The 14,505-nt window shown below is 50.6% G+C and overlaps 3 protein-coding genes across 3 annotated transcripts; 2 read left to right on the top strand and 1 right to left on the bottom strand.

Annotated features, from left to right (window-relative positions):
* Positions 1 to 5,451: 5,451 nt before the first annotated feature.
* VDAG_04908 (uncharacterized protein) lies at positions 5,452 to 6,952 on the bottom strand. The gene is made up of 2 exons (XM_009654512.1): positions 5,695 to 6,952; positions 5,452 to 5,636 (listed from the first exon to the last, which is right to left on the bottom strand). Exon 1 carries the CDS (start codon positions 6,285 to 6,287, stop codon positions 5,982 to 5,984), a length of 306 nt encoding a protein of 101 aa, XP_009652807.1. The 5' UTR covers positions 6,288 to 6,952; the 3' UTR covers positions 5,452 to 5,636; positions 5,695 to 5,981.
* VDAG_04907 (uncharacterized protein) lies at positions 6,946 to 8,134 on the top strand. The gene is made up of 3 exons (XM_009654511.1): positions 6,946 to 7,218; positions 7,459 to 7,497; positions 7,663 to 8,134. The coding sequence occupies exons 1-3, from the start codon at positions 7,180 to 7,182 to the stop codon at positions 7,804 to 7,806; spliced, it is 222 nt and encodes a 73-aa protein (XP_009652806.1). The 5' UTR covers positions 6,946 to 7,179; the 3' UTR covers positions 7,807 to 8,134.
* A 293-nt stretch (positions 8,135 to 8,427) lies between these two features.
* On the top strand, positions 8,428 to 9,401 carry VDAG_04906 (uncharacterized protein). The gene is made up of 2 exons (XM_009654510.1): positions 8,428 to 8,887; positions 8,968 to 9,401. The coding sequence occupies exons 1-2, from the start codon at positions 8,663 to 8,665 to the stop codon at positions 9,271 to 9,273; spliced, it is 531 nt and encodes a 176-aa protein (XP_009652805.1). The 5' UTR covers positions 8,428 to 8,662; the 3' UTR covers positions 9,274 to 9,401.
* Positions 9,402 to 14,505: the final 5,104 nt, after the last annotated feature.

Genomic DNA, 14,505 nt, shown 5'->3' with positions numbered 1-14,505 from the left:
TATGTCATCCTTGCCCCTCCTAATATTTTCTGCTGGGTCGGGTCATGGGCCATGGGCCATCTTATAACAAATTATAGGGATTTTTGCTCACCAAAAAATGGTCATCCTTCCCATAGTTAAGATGGCCGGGTCATACCAACCTTCACTACGCTACGGTGGTCCATGGACCTTTGGGTCATCCTTCCCTCGGTCTACCCCCTTCACCTACGCTACGCTTCGGTCAAGGTCGCTTCTCGCTTACTCACTCCGTTCCTTTGCCTCATTCCATTCGGATGCCCAGTCATTCGCTCCGCTCTCTCCCTTCACTCCGTTCATTCCCTCACTCCGTTCGGCATGGCCAGTAGTCCGCACTGGTTGTATTTCATTGGTATTACCGGTCGCTACGCTCCCTCTCCACCTTTTCAAAAAGTGAAGGTATTCACAACATGCATTCACATACAAAGTTAACATCTCACAATGTTTCAATTCATCTGTATCATTACTTTACAACAGCTGACTCCCTCGCTGTGCTCAGTCGTACGGGGCTTCGCCCCATACCCATTTACCAGAATCTGAATGATTAGGAAGAAGAAGAGTATTCCATATCAATCTGTTGGTATCACTTCAAAGTGAGGTTATCCCCTGTCGTGCTTTTCACTCATCGAGCCCTGCTGCATACACAGTAGAACAAAACAGGTCTTCACTCACACTGGCTCGTTCAAAACCGCCAGTCAACCCGTCCTCCTCGTCGGAAACAACTCTGCTGATCTCCATCTCTGCATCCAGATGTGACCAATCCACATCAAACTGACGCTTTAATACCTCCAAGATACCACGGTACCCAAACGTTCTTCTTTTGTTTCCTTCTAAGGATACCAATTGATCACCCATCTCCATAAACTTTACCCTCTGGTGCACCCAATCGCCATTGGTCTTCGCCTCGTGTCGTTCCCGTTCACATTCCGTCCCGGCTGGTGGTACCCGTAGACAAACCCTCTCGTCTCCCGACCATCCTAACAACTGACGCATGCCAGTTAAGATTGCTTCCACCTTCTGAGGTCGATGGAAAGCAACAAGGACCGTGACACACGCATGAACCGCCTGGTATCCTCCAGAATAATCCCCGACGTGATGCTCAACAAAACCACGATACCATGCTGCTGCCGGCAACACAGAACTTACATTCAATGAGACATGCATTTCTTCCTTCAAATCCAATCCAAAGAAATAAAACAAACACCACCAGGCTGGTCTACTCACGTCTTTCCCAAAATAGTCCGTACAAGAGGACTCCACAGCTTCCGCACCCTCAACAAACTCGGGGTTTCCACACCAGCAACAATCCGCCTCCAGCTGTGCAAGACGCAACTCCTGCCACATCGCGCTTACCACGAAAAAAAGAGCCCTCCTCTTCAGCACCACTGTTCAACAAGGTCGCCTTAACTGCTTCCTCCCTGGAATCCTAACTTGCACTCATGCACAAGGCTGAATACAGCAAAGACAAGAAGAGAAAGTGAAGAAGAACACAACTTGGTTCCCTTCCCTTCGAAAGAGAGTGGGCACCACCCCCCTTCATATACCTTCCATGCATTGTATCCACAAACTGTACGACCATTATGAACCAATCCTTTCCAATTGTCTCCACACCACCTTTCCCAGGTCCATCATTCGGTCTCTTCTATGGGGTCGCTATCGCTTCCCCCCAATACTCTAGGCCGTTCCCAGTCGCCTTAGGCTCCTTTCCACTCATGTCTTCCTTTCCCCTCCTTACTAATCTGCTGGGTCGGGTCATGGGCCATGGGCCATCTTATAACAAATTATAGGGATTTTGGACCACCAAAATATGTCCTTCCTGGCCATAGTTAAGATGGCTTGGGTCACCTTCGGTTCCCCTTGGGTCATCACTCTCGTCGTACCTCCTCGGTGTGCCCTGGGCCCTTCCTTCACCTTTCGCTCCGCTTCGGTAAGGTCGCTCCGCTTACTCACTCCGTTCCTTTCCCTCCTTCCAGTCAGGTTGCCCTTTCATTTCGCTCCGCTCATTCACGTCACTCCGTTCCTTTCTTCACTCCGTTCAGCCATGGCCAGTATCTCAACTGGCTTATTTCATTGAGAGTATCGGTCGCGTTGCTCCCTTTCGTACTTCTAAAGAACAATTGATTCCAAGTCGCTACGCTCCTTTGCATCACTTTACAATAAACTTTCCAAAAGTGAGGTTATCACCAAATGACATTCACATGTTCTATCTACCACCTCATGGTGTTTCATTCCAATTGTCAATGCTTACTTTACATAAGCTGACTCGATCGCTTTGCTCACTCGTACGGGGCTGCGCCCCATACCCACTATCAGAATCTGAATGATTAAGGAGAAGAAGAGTATCTAATATCATTTCATTGCTATCACTCCAAGTGAAGTTATTCCATATTCCGTCAACTAAAGCAGATTGGTCGATCACTCTCCCATTTCATCCTTTTCATTCAACTTCTTCTTCACAAGACACCTTCCACAGGCTGGCGATCCACATACAAAGCGCCTCCTGGTCTTACCTCGAGGATCTCTCTCCACCTTCTTACAGTCGACCTCAGTCTCTTCTTTACTCACCTCCGAAAGAAATGTCCCTCCTCCGTCATGACAGGCACACTCCGTACTTTCCAGTCCACAGTACTCACAATATCCATCCTTCTCATAAAAGTAAGACTCACGTCTCAACGACGGTCGAACAAGAACGCCCGACTTCTCCACCTTATTAATGATCAGACTGCCTGGTATCATAACTTCCATCGGTGTTAAAACACAGTCTTCACAGACGAGACCACATCTCCCATCACATCTGAACGGCTCTCTACGCAAAGCTTCCTCACGTTGTCTTCCCCACGCTAGACGCTCGGCCTCTAGTCGCTTCTCCTCCTTCTCGTTATCCGCTGCCTGCTGCAAGACTTGCCGACGAAAATAATCCCTCCGGCCACGTGAACCCTCACTAGACTCTGAAGAAGAGAAGCCTCCCTGTGACAAGGCCATCCTTCACATTCAAATCAAGAAGAGCCCACTCCCGTTCGCTGGTTGTACAAAACGTTCCTACTCCTCTGTTAGTACCTTTCCAAAGCAAAGACGTCTACACCGTCCATCACTCACGTATATCCTTCCCAGTCTCTCAATCCTGATCAAACAAGATAAACTCCCGTTCCAGACAAAGGAACAAAACTGAAGAAGACAGACACGACAAGAACAGACCCTCTGCTTGCCTCGAAAAAGGTGGGCGCTGCCCTCCTTCATATAACCCCAGAGAGTATCCACAATCTGTACGACTATTCCTAGCCACTCGCTCCCCTCCATTACCACCTTTCTCCCTCCTTCCATGCTCTCCAAGCCATCACTCGGATCTTCTTCCTTCATTGGGTCGCTTACACTCCCCATACTCTGCCCGCTTTCAGTCGCCTTTGGCTCCTTGGAAGCCTCGTTCCGAGATTAAGAACGAGGCTTCTGCCCCTTCATCAGAGAACCACGTTCTCAACGATTCCAGGCCCGCCGCGTCAGCCAAATCAAGTCTTCCCCAGGCCGCTCTGAAGTCCTTGCTTATAGGGTCCGCTTCCAGGGCCCCTGTCAACAGCACTCAACTGGAAGGTGGCGATGTCCTCGCTCCACCGCCTGACCACATCCCGAGTCCAGGGCACGACGACCAGGCCTCGGGCTATGAGATTGTCGTGAGATTCAACCGCAATGATTCTGATAAGTCCTCGCCATTTCGCGTTGTTTCCGATCAAGAGGGTGAGACCATTGGCAATGCCGAGAGGGATTTGCCGTATTACCCTCAGACATGCCCTGATCCCGAGCACAAGAGGAAGCTCACCACGCCGAACGTTCCTCTGGACAATGAGGAAGAAGGCAGCGTACCCCTCGACACCCCCATCACTCGTCCTAATCCCGTCCGCCGCCTTGTGGGAGCTGATTCTACGACGGTTGTCCTAGGATACTGGCGCGACTCTCAGCATCCTGATCAGGCCGGAAAGCACGCAGTGATTGGCTTCATCGATGTGCGCGGACGACTACGAATGAGAATTGCCGACGTCAACCGCATGCGCCTACCTGTCAACGCCAAGAAGTACCACGTGCCCCCAGGGCCTGGCGGCAGCTGGGTGACCTTTGAACGTGTGGTTTTTGAGCCCCAGCTTGTCGGTCTGAACCATCACCACATCAAGGAGTTTGTGAAGCAGAGGGTCGGCATTGAGGGAGAATCCCCGGAAATCAAACGGCAAAACGAGATGCTGGCCGTTGCCGAGGCACGACGCCGCATAGAAAGCAACCCGGCCCCAGAGACCGCTCATATGCCGGCTGTGGCTTATGGGCTTACGATCCCTGAAACGCCGTGATTTGCAGTCGACCTGAGATTGCAAAGCGTCGCAAGCTAGGCCCCAGCCACCAACGTGGCGTTAGCACCATCAACAGTGGAGGACCCATCATGGCTACGAAATTGCCCATTGAACAGCAGTCGCCTGCGGGTTGTCCTCCAGCCCAGGAGCTGCCTCCAATGCATTCCACGGGAGGTCTCCGACGCAGCCTCCTCCGACGCAGCCTTACGGGCTACACTGAGTCGAACGACAAATTCTCCCCTGTGCCTGTATTTGAGGCGCAGTGGGGCACTCGGCCTACAAAAATTGTTGTCGGGTACTGGAAAGCCAGCAATGCTCCCAACGAGCGCGATCGCCACGCCGTTGTCGGCGTTCTTGGCATAAACGATATGTTTAGAGTCAAAGTTGTTCGCGAGACACGCGATGGTCGCTACGTAAGCGGAAACTTTCCCGTCGGTGCAGGCGCTCTCTGGATTCGGTGGCACGAGATGGAGCCAGAGCCACATCTGAAGGATCTCAACCAGAACGAGGTCAAGGAATACGTTAGAGCACGACAGTACCCGGTTGACCGCGGCGAAACGGAGACGCAAAAGGTTCAGAACGAAACGCATGCCGTCATCATTGCGCAACAGCGCGTCATGCACGGCGTCAAGATGGTGTCCCCGCCTGAAATCACGCTTAACGGGGCTAACGGTACCCATGGTCGGCTAGATGAAGTCAAGGCGGGTCCCGATGACTCTGACTTTAACGACGCCTATGTGGATTCCAAGCAGGAGATGAAGACTGTGATCAATGGTCAGGAGCTTAGCATCAACCGCCGTCGTCCGGATGCACCCAACGGCCGCCATTCGCTACCGAATGTCGAAAGCCGCCAGTCGTCGAAGGCACCTATTGCTGCGCGCAAGGAGATTAACACACAAGACCCTCGAGAAACTGAACGCCTTAAGCAGGCCGAGACCCGCCGTCCTCAGTTTGCTCTTGAACGCGAGGTCGCCAATACCAACAACGCCAACCTCGGCAAGCCGATGCAGCATGGCAGTCAGCTGCCCCAGATGGTTAACAACAGCTGCGGTCGTGCTAGTCTCGGGCATTCTTTCTACAGCCACGATGACTTGCAATGTCTGGAAAGGGTCTGGCAAATGCAGGAAGAGTAGCGCAATAAAGGACAGCTGCTGCCGCCGCCTCCAGCCAGCGCCCCGGGCTCGGCGCCGCCTCCGGCTCACGCACTCGCCGACAGAAACGGAGTCAAGTACCACAATGGCATCAGATACGAGCGCAAACTTTTGGGTAAGTTCGCAGGCAAGCTCGTCTCTGCGGGTTGCCTCATCAGTATCGACGGTGAAGACTACATCGAATATCGTCTGCTTACCAAGCCATCATTTTGATCCATCTCTTTTCCGAGGGTAACGTATTCCACAAGCGAGTGGGCCACCCAAGCGAGTGGGCCACCTCACCCCGACCTCAAGCACATTCCAACCAAGAACTCAACCAAACCGCAGACAATCAATTGAAATTACCCCTCATGGTCTGGAGGAGACGATGAGAGAATAACCTGACAAGTTCTCGCGTTATGACCGGTCTTCCCACAGACGCCACAGCACCGTTTCTTCGGCTGGGACCGCGACGCAGGACCCGGGTTCTGCTGCGTTTCCTCCTTTATCTGGGTATCAAAGTTTCGCTCCGCACATTGATGTTGAACAAGCTCTTCACCTTGGCCAGGGTCATAGCGTGCAGCATCGCCTGAGTCTTGATAACACCACCCAGAGCGTACGGGATGCCACAGTTGGCGTAGCTTATATATGGCCCCTTTTCGATGACGGTCACTACGGCATCTTCATCCAGCCGACGGAGCCTCGTAGCACATGACATGCCCCCCGCGACGCCGCCGACAATGACGATGTTGCGAGGTTGTCTCATACCGATGTGTTCAAACAGTTGCTTTGCCGAAGATACAGAACCCATGTAGTATTATGGCAGTCACCCTTCCTGGCAAATATTGAGACACATGGGCCTCAACCTACTGGTTGTTATGTATGATCCGTGTCCGTGCCTCAAAGGTGTGGCCAAGCCTGCGCCGAGTACTATCATACCCGAGGGCGAGCAATATCACGCCAGGGAAAAAAGCTGATCCCCACCCTGGTGAGACGACTTGTTAGGTAGCCACAGGCGATATGTGCTGGGCCTTGTTGTCTGGTGATTGTCGACGAGTTGGCCAAGGTTAGCGACCACTATACCTTATCTCGCAAGACAAGTAAGTATGCACTGTAATAGTTAGGGTTGTGTTGTGGGACGATCCCGAGAAAGTGTAATCATGATGTTACAACTTAACCAAATTTGGTGTCGTGATTATATCGACCTGATGATGACATCATATTGATATGGCGTTTATCAGCTGCTGTGAAAGTGGTGTGATGGTGATATGATGGTGGTGTGATGGTGGTATGATGGTGGTGTGATGGTGGTATGATGGTGGTATGATGGTGGGTGGTATGGTGATAGTTCCGTGATGGCACGTGACGGGATGGTGATGGCCATACCCGTCTGGTGACTTGGCGGTGTGTGCTACATAGCATCGGGTGGGAATGCAGAGTGATTCGCCGTCTTTCTGCTTTTGTCTCCTAAACCATGACGTCCCAATTGATGGCACCAGCGCCACCGAGCCTCCCAACGAAAACACCATATTTGTCTATCGACCCAAAGTGCTATCGATTCAAGTGTCACGCATCTTGGTGGACTCTTGCTTCCCCATAATACCCCCTTATCTCTATGACTACCCATTACTGTCAATCGTTTCCAGCTATGTGCTGCATTTAAAAAAACGTCTTTGATTCCGACACCGAACCCACACACCATCATGCTTTCTTCACTTGATCCATTGAAGGCGTCTTGCCCGGTAAGTTTTGGCTGTCATCCCACTATCGGCGCCCCAAACACCTGTTACTGGTGCAGGTGCAGGTGCTGGTGCTGGCGTTCGTGCTTGACGCTGCCCGTGTTCGAGGTGCAGTGCCTTGAAGGCTCATTCCTTTGCTGTTGCGATGGTGGTTTACGCCCCTGATAGCTATAACTCAGGTTTCTCTTGCCTTGTTACAATGATGAATGACGTTATGCTGACAGCGATTTTCTATCCGTCTAGGTGGCCGTCCTGGATACCGACGAGCTATCTTTGTCTCCGGTATGCTGGCGTTTCCTGTGATCTCTCATCGTCTTTCTGCTGACAATCCCATCAGGTGACTTTACCTATTCGTCTCCGATGTCAACCCATACATCAGCCTCGCTCCGGAACAGATGGGGAGGCAACAACATCCAGAGAGCTAACCCTCACAAAGCTATTAGGTAGTACAAGCCCCAGAGCGTCGCCGCCTCCAAGAAGCCAGAGTACACCTCCTTGGTCGACGAGGTCGTCAACTATGCCAAAGGGAAGGGCGGCAACGATAACCACGAGGTCAACGCCGTCCTCAATAGCCTAGCCCTCAGTTCTTAAGGATATCCCTGATGTTGTCTTGGGTCAGGTCTCTACCGAGGTTGGCGCCTGATTTTCTCCAACAACAAGTCATCTCTCGACGAATTCTTACACATGATCGAGGTACGCCCCTCTTGTTTGGCCATTTTGTAGCAAATTGCTCACAGTCATGGCTCTGGGCTAAAAGCGGCATGCCGTAGGAGCGCATTCTTCCTAAAAGCCGTCTTTTATCTGAGAGGTATGGCAGTCGCCGAGATTCTGCAGCATACTCACTAGCAAATCTGGGTGATCAGCCTACTCCGCTAGTTATAGTAGTCTACCGGTAAACATAGAAAAGACATTCGCTCTGCTTGAGTGCCGACAGTCCTGACATCAAGTAACATTCGTCAGGCCGGATGGTGAAGTGGCTTCAATACTCGGACAATAAGTTGTTATGTTACCACAGTGGCGGCGTTCGGTCGGCGTGATACGTTGTTATTATTAAACCACACTAACCTTTATACAATAACATATCTAGAGTTTCCTAATTTCCCGCAACGTTACATCGTTTGTTTTACTTTGAGGTGAGTGCATTGTGATAGTTCTATCACATACCTTGAAACGCCAGGTTGCGTCACTTCAGTCGGCGTATGCTAGTTTTGTGACGATGTTATTATCATCATGATCTGATCAGAAATGTCAAAAATAATATGATGTGACTATAGTATTATCAGGATGATGTGATGGTCGTTTGATTATGGTGTGAAAGTGATATGATGACAGTAGCGGTGGAACCGACTGGCCATAACAAGACGTGCGATGGCTAAATAACATCAGCTCGCTTCCATTTACAAGACTGCTTCTGTCAACCTAGACCATTTGCCATCATCATTGGATAATGGCCCGCCTGATTCAAGTCGTCAAAGACGATCACCGTCGCCTCATACAATTGCGACAGCGCATACTCACCTCGTCCCAAAATGACGGGTTGTTGAAAGCCCAGGTAGTCGAAGAACTGCAGCAGCACATCAGTGCTGAAAGTCAGATTCTATTACCTCTGATCTCGGAAAGGCTGCAGGACGGGAGTAAGCGAAGTGAGAACTTGCGTCATACGCATGAACATGTACGGAGTTGCCCATTTCCTTCGCCATTAATCCGGTTGCCCAGCACGGTGCATGAGGCTAACTAGCACAAAACTTCAAGATCATAAATAAGCTTCACAACATCGAATCATCGGACTGCTCCGTGCTTAGTCTCAGAGGCCACCTGAATAGCTTGTGGATGCAGATATCCAAACACATTCAGGATACAGATCATCAAGACTTACCGCGCGTGGAGGAGTCCATCAGCACCCTCGACTCGGAAACCCTAGCTGATAACTACCTTCGAGCAAAAAAAGCAGAAGCAATCAGGGCCACCGCGCGCATCAATTTACGCACTTCCCTCTCTTGTGGGGCTTGGAGAGATTCAGCTTGGTGCTGCACTGATTACCGAAAGTTATTCTGTTGAAAAACTCCCCTTGTGTAACTTCTGTATTGCAAGGGAAGAGAGCAGCAGCAGCCTGAGACGAACATGACCCATCCTCATTTGTAAGCCATCCCAAACTAATTGCAATAACAAATTTCAAGTATGCCAAGATCTATTGTTGGAATGACGATAACGTACATGATAAGCGAGCTGGTCACCCAGCCACGACCACGCAACCATCTCCCCTAAGAAATTAACCACAATGCCTCGAATCAATTGAAACCTGTCGGAATCGTCTTCCTAAGACATTTCCACTATTATCTGACAAGTTCTCGCGTTGTGTCATGGCTTTCCGCAAGTCCCACAGCACCGTTGCTTCGTTTCCGTCCTCGGCTTGCGACCACTACTCTGTGCGTCTCCTGCTTCACCTGCACTTCCACCTTGTTCTGAGCCTGGATATCCTGTCCCTCGCCTAGAGCCATGCTTCCCCCTTTTCGAAGACGTGTCTTTTTAGCCCTGCGACGCCGGCTAAGTACCTCCATCTCCTCTCGAACGATGCGATTCTCGGACTTGATGAGGACGTTCTGGTGCATGATTCCCCGCACCCCCTTCGAAGGCCGGTCGACAGCCTCATAAATAGATGTCGGCGAGCTGTTTTGATGACGGGAAATACGGCCCTTGATGAATTCCGACTTAGAACTCGCTTCGGTCGGGTTGTTCGGTGTCTTAGAGACCCAAGGTTACGGTGTCCCCCAACCCCTCTCCGAGGGTGTCGACGTCCGTGGTTTCATATCCAACCGCGAAATCATAGAGTCGGGGTCAAAAAGGAACAAGGCCTGTGCCTCGAAAACCTCCCTGGATGTCCTTTTCCGTCATTGCCGCTTGGAATGCCGCCAAAAAAACGCGCTCCTTGGTGATATGGCTTGTACCGGCCCTCATCTTCTTCTCGATTTGCAGGCCATACGCTTGCTTGAGCGGGCCAAAACAGCCAACATCCAGAGGTTGGAGTATGTGAGACGAGTGAGGAGGCATACAGAGCGTGATGATGTTGTTATCCTTGCAGTACAGTTCGAAGTCCGTCAAGTGGTGACTTTGATGGCCGTCCAGGATGAGAAGGCGATATGCGCCAGTTGTACGAGGTTTCGTGTGTTTGTCGAAATGCTGAATCTATTCCAAGTCTCTCTCATTTGTGATCCAACCGTTATCAGTCGTGGCGATCACCCACTCTTGTGGTAGAGGGCTGTCATTGTACCAGGTCGAGAGATGATATTTGCCCGAAACGATGAGGAATGGCGGGACCGCCCAGCCTTGGGAATTAACCCCCTGGATAACCGTAATCCATTCCCGATTGCCTGGCTGGCTAATTTCGCGTTATAATGCCTCTCTGCATTTGTGACGATCATACCTGTCGAGATAAAGCTTACCATGAAGCCAGTCTTGTCGAAGTTGTAGATATCCGATTCTGCGATGCCGTACTTGACGACTGAGTTCCGCACGAGCGCCAACCAGCCACGAATGATATCCGGATCCTTGCATTGGGCCCTCTTGTAGTTTCTTTCTGAAAATTACGTGTCTTGAGCTGTGGTTGTCGCTTGACGAAGTTAAAAGCCCAACACTTCCCGACGTCGGTCTCCTGACGGTCCGCGAGCAGTCGATTAGCCATATCTTCCACCTCACGAAACCGGGAAGAAACTTCTCGGGAATCCAGGTCAAGATCATATTTAATAATTGTCTTTTCCTCCAGCTCCGTCAGTTTATTTGATTTTGGCGGGCTGTCGCGTGTCGAGGCGACACCTTGAAGGCGGCGCTGTGCCGTCGTGCGACTGACTGAGTAGATATAAGCTGCAACCTCAACAGTAAAACTCAAGTCTTTTTTCATAGCCTGAACGGCAGGAATAATTGACATTCTGTGCTAGGATACTCCATTTGTTTGGTTGGAGAGAAACGCGTGAAGAGGAAGCTGGTCGCGTGGTCTGGCCCACCCGCTTATCATGTATGTCGTCCCGGTTGCATTCATAGCACGCCCATATTCAGCAGTTCGAAGGGTCGGTGAATATGCTGCTAGCGACGTAACACCGCCTCTTCGACTCATACATTGGCCGTCAGGACGACCAACTCAATAACCCTTTTGAAGCAACATGCACTTGATGTACTTAGCGGTTGTTCTGAGATGGGGCTTTATCAAAAGAAGATCGCAGGATCCCCAGGAGAGTGCAACCACACCCCAGCCCTGACCTACTCGATGAAAGGTTACGTGATTTGGATATTTCCTTTTGGACCGAAATCAACTTGCTGCACGCATCATGTCCCAGTACCTGAGCACGGACCATACCCTCCTGTGCACCTTCGACCTAGATCTGTTTGTGTCGGATCTAGTACGACATCGATCTTGGTTTTGTTTCCGTTTCCTGGTTCATGCTATCTTGTACTGGAGATCTGTAAGTTACTATCTTCTTGCCCCTATCCCAATCAAGCCTGTCCTAGTCCGTAATGTAGCTCCCCTTGGCCCTAATCTTGCCTAGCAAATGTACTCTGATGAAAGCGTCTATGACTTCACCCAGCCATTTGGCGACAGGGCTGAGAGGCTCTTGACATGTGTGAAGTCATTGGACACCCTTTCGAACCTCGCGGTAGCCCAACTCTTGAGCTTGGCATTTCTGGGCCACGGCAAAGATTATTTCGTCTTGATTTGCCTCGCTCAGTCATCACGCATGGCCACAAGATTGTATTTGTTCGGCGTGGAACCCTGTACTGCGTTGGAGAAGATAAAGAAGATTCCGCAGGATACGTGTTCCACGAGCTGTTACGCGGATGGGGGATCTTTGACTGGACTATGTGAGTTCATTCACCCATTACAACAATTTCTCGGGAACGTTAGCAGCACGGCCCTCACTGTTACTGTGCTATACTTACTTTGTCACGACATCGTTCTGTCGATGGCGTCACGGAGGCATGTCGTGATGTTACACTTCATGGCAGTAAATACCGTGACGTAATTATCATGTCATATATAATCACAGACTGGACAGTCAAACTGGCTTATCGAATATCGACCAAGAAAGCATTTTCGGTATGATGGCCTTGCAATCCTATGCTCCCGATTCCGTTCATAATGTAGACTTTACACAAGGGGCAGGTATTTTGCTGCCCCAAGAACCAGCGCATAATGCATCCAGAGCGAAAAATTCGGTCGCTAGTCAGGGGACCATCTCCTTGTCTTTGAAAATCGGTTTACACATTCCGCTAAAGTCGCTTGGTTAACGACAAGTTTGAGCAAATAAAAGAGCCCGGTACAAGCGTACCATACTGTGAAGCTTGCAGATTGTTGAAACAATTCCGCAGCTCGTGTATCTTTCCCACACTCTGTGAACAGCTGGAGGACAGCGACGTAATCAAGGCCCTCGGATTGGTTCCGGTGAGGTATGGCCTCTGGGTTGCCATTGTCCCGTCGTTCAGGCCCCGAACACCATGAGCAATATCTCCATTCTGTAAGTGAATCACAACGCCAAGGAGCAGCTCTTAGCATTGATGGAGAGAGTCGCACCGTATTGAGATACATATAAGGATCAGAACCATCACGATGCCAATCGTCACACCTACAACCCATGGAGGTCGTGGTATTGTTGTCGAAACGCCTCCGCCAGTTGAGATGGTGGCCATCGTATCGGGTGGAAGAGCGTCTCCCAGGATTGTGTACTGATATCAGACTCGCAACTAATCCAGACGACGAGACTCTCGCGCAGCAATTTTTAAGACTGTTAACTAATTGACACCCAAAGCTACCATATATGTAGCGAGACCGTCTGCTCATAATGCTGTCACATCGATACTTCCCATTCGGTCATTGTGATAGCGTCAAAATCAAGGTTTCGGCTGCAGCCTGATTTTTCACTAAGATATTTCTTTCATTCTAGACCTTGTTCGTCTGATAACATCACTATGCCGACGACCCCTGGAGTTGCGTGGAGGTCTCATGACATTATGCTAAGGAAGCTGAATTGTGGGATTCAGCGCCAGACGTAGCGGCATCGCCAAAGGTTGACGAAGACCTGACCTTACATGCGCGATCGTACCGTGCCGTCTGTTGCGGCCCAGGACACCCCGAGAGGCGACTGCTCATGAAGTTGACCGCGGGGATCATGAGCATCGCTTTAGAGGTCATGTGGTGTCTAGCTGAGAGCCTGGCGTCAACTAGAGCTCACCATCGTTCCTTAAGCCGCTCAGTGACCCCAGACTGACAAGGTTAGAGACCACAGTGCCATCATAGGTGTATATCCAAAACCTGAGCCTTTGCCATCCCCAGCCTGATTGAACCCCAGAATTCAATGCCTGCGAGAGTGGATCAAAGAAAGTATGTTATGCAGTTAGTCACACGCAAAAGACTTTACAGATCGACCCGACACATTCAACCTAATCAGGGCGGCTGGCTCGGGTCGTTATGGGTTAGCAACAACCATTTCTACGTGGTAGGCCTAGGCTCCTTCTGAAAGTTCAGTCATTCGACCTTCTCCTGGACAGATCAACAGTTAATCACTGTCATACTGACGAGCAGAAGGATTTGTTAAGGTCACGCCACTTATATCTCCTGATACCCAAATGATGACATAAATTTCTTCCAGTAAGTTAGCTAGTGAAGGGTTCGGACAAAGCCGAAGAATCTGTTGTATTTTTCCACTCCACTCACCTCAACGTAACCGTGAGCGCCAGTGTGAACTCACTCGAACGGGATGAAAGTGGGCTAGTCGCGCGTGCCAAACAGCACTGCCACCAGCTGTCTTAAGTTGTACAATGCGTGAATTCGGCCACTTTCTGAGGCTGCACCCAGCTCTAGAAAGATCGAGGTACCAATAAGACCACCTGCACACGCCTGTGGTACGGAGCAACATGGCGACACGTACCCCGCAGTGCAGTCCAGAACTCGCCGCAGGTCCTTCCTCGTCAGTTGGAAGTGGAAGCTGCGGAACTAAGTGGTGTAAGCAGGATGTCCAGAAAACTCGTGTAAAACAAGAATCGGGGATTACTCTATAAAATTGCATTCCAGTAGCTCGCTTCCAGCTCCGGGACGAGAGGCTGCTAGACGCGATACGCAGATTCTGCATCGTGGTCTTGTCGTCTTCCCCAAGATTGACCGTGATAGCTACCGCATCATTGCGAGCAACGTCGCCACTGACGAACAGGATCGGCCTGTTCTTTTGCTTGTCGCTGGATGGATGGTCGGTCTGGTTGTCCACCTCAAGTAAGCGGCCGATTCTGAGCACTCCCCCTTTCACCTCC

The sequence above is a fragment of the Verticillium dahliae genome, genomic scaffold (assembly GCF_000150675.1).
Source record: "Verticillium dahliae VdLs.17 supercont1.8 genomic scaffold, whole genome shotgun sequence".
In the NCBI taxonomy this organism is placed as follows: Eukaryota; Fungi; Ascomycota; class Sordariomycetes; order Glomerellales; family Plectosphaerellaceae; genus Verticillium; species Verticillium dahliae.
The sequence above is the reverse complement of the archived record's forward strand: the minus strand, read 5'-3'. Positions and strand labels throughout refer to the sequence as shown.

Bases quoted from the DNA above. Each gene is read 5' to 3' on its own strand.
- VDAG_04906 (XM_009654510.1), top strand. From the start codon at position 8,663: ATGGCCCGCCTGATTCAAGTCGTCAAAGACGATCACCGTCGCCTCATA. The intron at 8,888-8,967 runs GTACGGAGTTGC...CAAAACTTCAAG, and splicing joins TGCGTCATACGCATGAACAT to ATCATAAATAAGCTTCACAA.
- VDAG_04908 (XM_009654512.1), bottom strand. From the start codon at position 6,287: ATGGGTTCTGTATCTTCGGCAAAGCAACTGTTTGAACACATCGGTATG.
- VDAG_04907 (XM_009654511.1), top strand. From the start codon at position 7,180: ATGCTTTCTTCACTTGATCCATTGAAGGCGTCTTGCCCG. The intron at 7,219-7,458 runs GTAAGTTTTGGC...CTATCCGTCTAG, and splicing joins CATTGAAGGCGTCTTGCCCG to GTGGCCGTCCTGGATACCGA. The intron at 7,498-7,662 runs GTATGCTGGCGT...GCTATTAGGTAG, and splicing joins ACGAGCTATCTTTGTCTCCG to TACAAGCCCCAGAGCGTCGC.